Source organism: Odontomachus brunneus, unplaced genomic scaffold, assembly GCF_010583005.1.
Source record: "Odontomachus brunneus isolate Ranch 3 - 2012 unplaced genomic scaffold, Obru_v1 Obru_scaffold_037, whole genome shotgun sequence".
Lineage (NCBI taxonomy): Eukaryota > Metazoa > Arthropoda > Insecta > Hymenoptera > Formicidae > Odontomachus > Odontomachus brunneus.
Window position 1 is genome coordinate 520,197 of NW_022639487.1, and position 8,390 is coordinate 528,586.

General features: G+C 41.3%; 1 protein-coding gene across 2 annotated transcripts in view; it reads left to right on the forward strand.

The window, feature by feature from the left end:
* LOC116843965 (von Hippel-Lindau tumor suppressor homolog) overlaps positions 1–8,047 on the forward strand; it is a 56,555-nt gene extending 48,508 nt beyond the window's left edge. For both annotated transcript variants that reach the window (XM_032814969.1, XM_032814968.1), the window contains 2 exons: positions 6,384–6,743; positions 7,122–8,047. In XM_032814969.1, coding sequence (XP_032670860.1) covers positions 6,526–6,743; positions 7,122–7,401 — 498 coding nt within the window. In that variant the 5' untranslated portion in view covers positions 6,384–6,525 and the 3' untranslated portion in view covers positions 7,402–8,047. The remainder of the gene's footprint in view (positions 1–6,383; positions 6,744–7,121) is intronic.
* The last annotated feature ends 343 nt before the right edge of the window (positions 8,048–8,390 follow it).

The following is an 8,390-nucleotide window of genomic DNA, read 5'->3' on the forward strand; positions in this document are numbered from 1 at the left end:
CCCCAGCTTCCGATTTTTAGCCTTCGCAATTACGACGCGTTCGTAAATCGTCGTGGGGATTTACGAGCGACCTATGATATCTATAGGTGCTTCCCCGCTGGATGTTTTACGACAATTGTTCTCTCCGCTTCATAAGGAGGATGAGGTGTATCTTATTGTTTTTCGTGTCGGACGGCCGAACGATCCCCGAGCTTATTGGATATCGCTCCATCTTCCCGCGTTAGCTCGTCAGACACACATATATATCGCTGCCGTGTTTGACGGGATATCTATCAGGCTCGCTTCGGCGCAAATAGATATATCACGAGAGCGGCGCTTTCTCCCTCTTCCCTTTGACCGAAAAATTCGCGAATTTTAATCGCCGCGCGATTTTGCACAGATTTTTCCGTCATTCCGTCCGTCCATCGATCTCTGACAAGCATTCCGCTTGATTAAAATTCGAGAGAGCAAAATATCTCCGCGATTTCACGGTTAATGAGCTCGAAACGATGCGTTAACCGTCAGTTTTTTTTGGTGAATTTGTATCTTCAACAGTCGGGGAAAATTAGCGCAAACCAACGCGCCGCGCTGCAAACGTGCATGACATAACGTAAACGTTGCATATCATTATGTCTCTCTCCCAGGGCGTTCTAATTGTTGGCTCGTTTCGTGTACACAGGTTCGACCGTTTATTTAGCGCGTTGTAACGTGCAATGATCGTTCACGCGGCGGCAAACACCGTTTCGTTAAGCGAGAGAACGCGTCGCTGCGAGCTCCGAACGTTGCGGCAGCTCTTCCTCCTCGTGGCGATTTTGCGGAATTAGTTACAAATTACCGGGCAAATTACAAACGGCAGGGTTTCCGCCTATCCCCGGCAATCTGCCCGGCCGGCACGAAAGGTCGAAATCGCGGCTCGATTTCTCGCCTACGTACTTTCTAATTGTCATTACGAGCGTGCAGCATCCGCCCGAAAAAGTCAGCCCTGCATTACTAATGCGCTTCTTCCCGCGCTTGTCGATCCATCATCCATTCGCGTCACAGAATAATCCGAGTGCGTGATTAATACCGCGATTTTCACAAAATTCGGGAAATGAATTTAAGATTATGTTTTATTACGGGAAAGGAACTCGCGCGAGAAATAATATGATAAAATGTAATGAGAAGTGCTTCAAATTATATGTTTTGCCTGAATCCTTTTCATAGATGTAACAGGAAAAGTATTATATTCAGTACATAACAGTCATAGTATTCAATGTTAACATTTATACAGGTCACGGACGTATAGTAGTGTAAACTTCTAAATATTATGACGCAATGTAATATTTTACTGCGAGCTGACTGTTTTGTGAATGCTTTTGCGTTGCGTTTATTAAACGTGTCTTTATGACATTTTAACTATCTCTACACAATAAGATTCGTGTTTAGGCTCTTAAATACCGTTTCTTTCGCGTGTTTGATTGTACATCTTAGGGCCTTTAACTTAATTCTTTTCACAGAGAGAGCGAGAGAGAGCGAGAGCGAGAAAGAGAGAGAAAGAGAGAGGAAAAAGAGAAGAGTATTCATGTATTTATTCTATGAATCGTATATAAAGCGGTCGACTGTGCTTTTTGTATATTTCAATCGCATATTGAAACGTGAACAATAAATACGGAAGATAAATGTTAAAATGTGCATCTGTACGTCAGTAAGTAATCACAGTTTCATCATTCTGTATAAAACGAACTTTTCGCAGGAACGTTGGTCGCACAATTTTTTTTTATTTTTTTTTGTTAACAAACGCGATTAATTCAGTCAAATAAAATCCGTTCGTGCCAAAGGGAATACAGTGTATCGCATGCGCTAAGCTTGGTACAGAATACTCATAAATTTGGGGGATATATTGTTATCATTTTGGGATTAATATTGTTGGGATTTGGGGGATTAACATTGTTGTCATTTCTACGCGAAAATATATAATTCTTTTCTGATTTGTATATAATAAAAATTGCAATGATCGTAAATATGGATTAGATGGTCGTAACTGAGTCGCTCAATTCAATCTTTATTAATTTTCTAAGAAGCTCTAATCCATCAATATGACCGCGGGGAAGTAGTAAACAACAAAAAAGTAAGTGATGCTCCTTCGTCACTTTCTTAGTCGCAAAATATGAAGAAAGAAAAACGGATTATCCGCACAAAGCTTTAATGCATTTTTAATTGCTGGTCCAAAATGCCATCGCAATCTTCGTATAGATCGAGTGTTGTCGGGGAAATCCGATAGACTGTTTCTCACGGCAAAACCCAATTTTCGAGCAATTTCACAATTTGACCAATCTGTGATGTAGGCGCGAAACGCTTACTGTTTATTATATTTTTAAAGTAATCGGAACTTCAAAGCGGCATTTCTGTCTATTTTTTCGACCGTAGGATGCTTTCAAAGGCTACAAAAAAAGAGAGGGGCGGGGGAAAGAGAGAAAGAGAAAAATACGCGTAACATTCGGAACGAGGAAAATCACAAGGTTCGTCACCAAAAATACAAATTAATGTAACGCCTCGCTCGGTTGTGTATATATATATATATATATATATATATATATATATATATATATATGTATATGTATGTACACTTTTTTACGCTTTTTTACGCTATGTTTGGCAGCGAGTTCGAATTCCGGCATGAACGCTATTTTCGCTTTTGAAAGTCCCCGGAAAATTTTGCAATGCTGCGCACACGAAGGGCTTCGCCCGCGGAAATATTCCTCCCGGCGGGGTAATTTAGCCGTTACGAAATTTTTGCGGCCGATCTGCGCGTGCCCGCGTATAAAATATAAATTCGGCCGGACGAACGTGTCTCGATGAAGAATTTCGCGGTGTCGCCCTACATCCACTCGCCACCTCTGATGACATTATTTATGTGATATGAAATTAATTCGGATAATCTAGTGCAACTTGACTTTAAGCCTCGATAATCTAGCACCTGTACAATCTTCATCGGTGGATCGTCTCAGAGAAAGATCAATTACATGCCGAATGTATTCCTATTTTAAACGCGCGCCATCGTGTCGCTGCGACTATTATGCTACGATAATTTATTGATATTTATCCTCGCGGGCGTGATTGATTCGGCGGGAGACGGGCGAGATGGTAAAATGCGATTACCTTTATGATATACCGGCGTAATTTTCGAATTCAGACACGGACGAAACTTCCGCCGAAACTTCGTATCCCGCGAGAAAGAGTCGTCACGATAAATCTCGCAAGATATACGGAATAACTTCTTATTGCCGGAACTCTGGAAGACGTAAATCTTGCTTTCCCTGTCGTCACTAATTCTGACTGCGCCATTCCGAATCGCAAACCGATTTGCGAAAATCGGCCGGATCAATGTGATTTTTTTTTCACCGACGCGGCTGCGATATAATAATTTGTTATTCAGAACTTTCCATATTCACACGTGTGTTTCTGCTATGTCTATTGAGTCGCGAAGTATTGTATCGAATCCTAAGTCGAAATTTTAGCTCTACTTTGGACCTAAACTATCTAACATCTGTAAAAGATGTGCTAGATATTTCAGAAATTTCGAAATTAGAACTTCTCAGACAACCAATTGTTGTGACTGACTGCACGAACCTGATAGAGGCAGCCTTCTTCTATACATTAATGTCCGCCACGATTCTGTTAACCGTATATTTTGTTCTGTAATAACCAGAATACGAACATGCAGCAACATGGGGCCTGATATAACAAACGTCTTGTCCTGCTACCAGGTTTAATTACTCGGGAGCGCGGGTTAAAAAGGCCACATATAAAATATGTATCTTGATTAGTAGTTCCGGCATTTCCGCGAGAGCTCTCCACAGCTTCCCTGTCGGCTTTTAATTATGAGCCAACTTTGCCTCGTCCGTCCATATGCTCTATTTCAATCATTTTATGAACGAAAATTGTTTATTATCCGGAACAGTATATGATACACTTGAAAGAAATTATATTTTAGTTACTAAAATGTTGTTCAACCTTATTCACTCACGATGGAGAATATTAATACAAAATTTCAAAAATTTCGAAAATTTACTCTTTGCGTTACTACTAAATTAGTTTTTTCTATTTTTTAATTGTAATATTATTCTGATTTTAATAATTTTATTCTGATTTTAAGCTCAGAGAAAAGAGTGTATGAAATTGGCATCCCACTTTTTGAAATTTATAATTTTGAAAGTTGTTCCAGATTGTTCTGATTTTGTACCACATTGTTCCAAAGTGATATTGCTTCATTCGAAACGGTTTTCGAATAAAACAAAAAAAAATGATTTTTGGAGCTGGCACTCCACTTTTTACTGTTCCTCTAAAGATAAATATTAAAAAAGTACATGAGCAAAACATAGCTTTAAGGTCATCTTCCCTATAGTCTTAAGGATCGGTGTATGTGTAATACTCTCTTAAAATAAACCAGTGAAACATCACTGACAACAGTGAATATATATTGATTTGCAGTTATAAGTGTTGCACTAAAAGTGCTTAGTGCTGTACTTATAACTGATATCAGTGACTATTCACTGATTCACTTTAAGAGAGTACATATGGAAACTGAGATTCCACTTAGCGTGTTTAAATGGCAGAAAATGCACAAAATGCCACTTGTAGGTTCTGAAGAGAACCTGTCGGCAAAATCGAGTTCTAAAGTAGGTTAAATGGAATTGAAAGCAGTTGATATAGACTTTGGAGTATCAAAATAATCGCTAAGTGGAATATCGTGGTTGCAAAAGTAGGATCCAAATTTCGATTCGGGATCGTAAAGTGTTATCTGATGAAATCAGGAGAAGGGTAAAAGAACCGTCGTTGCGAAAACTGTGAGAGGGCCGAGGTAATCCGGCGAGACGAGAGAGAGCCGGTATCGTATTCACGCGGATGAGAGACGATTCGATTATAGTCGCACAGCGACTCGAGCAAATCTCTTTACGGCGAGTAGAGCGTAAATCACCATTGATTAGCGCTTTTAAGGCTCCCGATCGATCGGCTTGCGATTCCGGGGCTCCGGAAAATGGACAATCATGCGCAAAAGTTCATGCATATTATATCGCAGAAATTCCGTTCGTAGGTGGTCGCGCATCCGTCGCGCCTGTCGCAAAAAGCTGTAATGGAGTTTCGCCGTTCGCCGATGTTGTTTCGCCATTATATAAGCCATCGAGCGGATCGTGTCTCTAACGGGCTGCTCGACACTGCAAAGCACTGAAGGACGGAAACGCAAGTTACAGACAGGACTGTGTTCGTCTGTTTACAGTCCTGGAAAACGCGTCTCTCCTCTCTCTCTTTCTATTTATCTATCTCTATCCACCTACTTGTCTATCTCTCTCTACCGTCTTCCTTCCACTCTCTTTCTGATTGTCCTCTCGAAGCTCTTTGAGACTCTTCGCTGAGCTCCGCTGAAATCGCGCAAACGTTTCATTCGATTCTATCCCTTGCGTCGCGCTCGTCGTAGCTAATCATTCACGCAACTAATTAGTTCCTGCGCATTCGTCTCTCTAATCGGATTTAATTGGCGTTAGTTGTAATCCGATTTGCGATGTTATTATTACGAATTTATTTCACTCCTTGTCGTTTTCATGCGAACGAAATGTGTAAAGGGAGAAGTGAGGGTGATAATTCGCGTTGAGAGAGAGAGAGAGAGAGAGAGAGAGAGAGAGAGAGAGAGAGAGAGAGAGAGAGAGAAAGAGAGAGAGAGTATCGGCGAACAAATATTCGTCTCCGAAAGTGCAAACAAGATACTTTTGTTACAATCAACATTTACGCGCGTTTATTTGTTAGTTGCCCATTCAAATTTATCGTTTGCCAAATTAGTCGAATCATGCAGCTTGGTGGACGGTTATCATGATATTTTTTGTTTGCAATAAAAGTTCGTCAAGCGCTTTTAACGCTACGCCAATCGTCGTGGTATATTTCAGCGGAATCGATGTTTGCTAGGTTTGCCGCGTGAATTCTTGCGACACAATCGATTTTCCACCCCGCCTCTTTCTCTCGTTCCTCAAATTCAAGCGATGCAGCCGTGCCTGATAAATCGATTTTCATAGATAGGCTTGTTTACCCGCGACAAACCGAATCTCGTGTTTTTCATAGCTCTCTGGGGTTCAATCCGGTTTGTCGAAAATGTTGAAAGGCATATCGAGGCTTTTAAGGAGATTACTGGTCACCGATACGTCGATTTTTTCTATTTCGAGAAGCGGTACGCGGCGATTAAGAAAATTTGGTTTGCCAGACTGACGTTTTCGATACTTGAACGACGAGAGCGTTCTCGTTCGCCAAATAAAAACTGTAAAGAATCAGTTTCAAGATCTAACGAAAAAAAGGAAACTGAGATGAAACGTTTATATTTATCGTGCGTACAATATCGCCGTTTAATTAACTTCCCTGTCGTGATCTTTAATTTTCAGTTCTCGAGACGAGAGAAGGAGGCAAGATTTGTAAAGACTCGAGAAAGCGAATGAAAGAAAAGGAGAGTGAAAAAGAGAGAGAGAGAAAGAGACTCCATTACGGAAATAAGAAGAGAAGAAACAGACAGAAGTAAATTGCAAAATGGAAAATCAAGATCCGCCGATGCTGCGGTCGATCAACAACCAGCACCGATCGTACGTGAAATTTATTAACCAAACATTTCGCCCGGTTAGATTGTACTGGATCGATTATCAAGGGAACGCGATTAGTTACGGCGAGCTGTCATCTGGGGACTACATAGACATAAATACATTTGCGACTCATCCGTGGATTTTCGTCGACAGCGAGACGGGGTACAGGTAGGCACAATGAACAAATTACTCTACATAACAAAACGCACGTAAGAAAGAGAGCTTTCCGATACAAGAGAGAGATTCCTTGCTATCAGAAAATGAGAGATTGCCGTGTCGTTGAGTGACAAATTGTCCGAGTGCGAAAAATCGCTGTTTGAACATGCAAACTTGCTGTTGGTACATGAAATACGTTAGAACCCCATGGAGGTAGTAAATGTGTCTTTGCTCAAGCTGCTGATCCCCCAACTAATCTCCCATGCAAATTTTGTCGCTAAAAAATACCCATTCTCGAACCTCTCACGCACTCGAAGTGTTTGCTTCGAGTGATAACTCGGCTCAGACATAGAAATAATGCGCGGGGGCGGGGGGGGACGTATAAAACAGGTACAGAGTGAATCAGAAGGACGTTTTCTTCCCCGAGCCGTGGTTCAAACACCGCGACATAAGTAACAGGCTGAGCAATGACGGGCTGCCGCAAAGAGTCCAGAGGACTAACGTGTACATCACCCTGTCGGTGTGCACTCTGCGAGAGCTATCGCTGAGGACCATCAGGAAGTGTCTCAGGTACGATCGACAGGCTTTTCTCCTCGACATTCCGCGGAGTCTTCAGTACGAGCTCGCTATGATGCTACGGAGCGACGTGGCGGAGTATTTTCTTTCGTGAAGAGGAAAAAGGGTAGTTTGCGCGACTCTCTTTATGTTTTATTACGTAAGTGACACGTGTACATATGCGCGCATGGTGTGTACATATGAGAATATGATTAAGTGAAATGTGAATATGTGCGCCTTTTCGACGGGATATATTTTGCAATCAATACTTTCGTTAAACGAAAGTAGCTCTTTTCGATTAGTCAACGCTAAAGACAGTGTTCGTTTCGTGATTTAAGGATATTAAGTGACAGCGAGATGCAATTAAATGTTTGTTCGTATTTACGACAGCGAGAAAAGACTTGAAAAGAAATAGATGTGTTTGATAGAGAGCTAGGTGTATTGGGTAGACTTTGTGAAAATAGTTGTATTGGATATCGTACTTGCTAAGAAAGATTCTTCTTTTTAAGTAAGCATCTCGAAGAAAAAACAATTTTAGGAATAGGTAGAGAGAAAGAAAGAAAGAGAAAGAGCGGCGTAAAGTTGCCCGTTTTATTCGTTTTGCCACATTTCACGCATACTTATTTTTGTAAGCGGGCGATAAATTAATGTTAATATTTTATATTTTCACACCATACATTTGTTATTTAGCATCGCGTCCTAATAATATATGTGCAAATATATTTCTGTACTTTAGAAAAAATGAATGATACTGCACACAGTGTTGTTTAATGGCGAATAAATCCGATATATCCGTCTGATATCCCAGCTCTCCTGATAACGATTTCGATTAGGTGGTACGTCGTTCGGCAAGTTTCGGGAAAATCGCCGCGATGCTCGATAGTAATCCGAGCTCGTTTCCGCAATTTGTTAGTAGAGTTTCGAAGGTATTAACCGGCTCTTCTCTCCTGCGCCTCCCCGTCCCCTTCTCTCCTTTCGCATTTCTCCTGTTCTCCACGCGAGCTCGAGATATCACGGGAACTTTCCTCTCGTTAATTAACAGTTAGCCGAGTCGAACGCACTTCGACGCCGGAGTGGATGGTATGACGCGTTCGTTTACGAAAT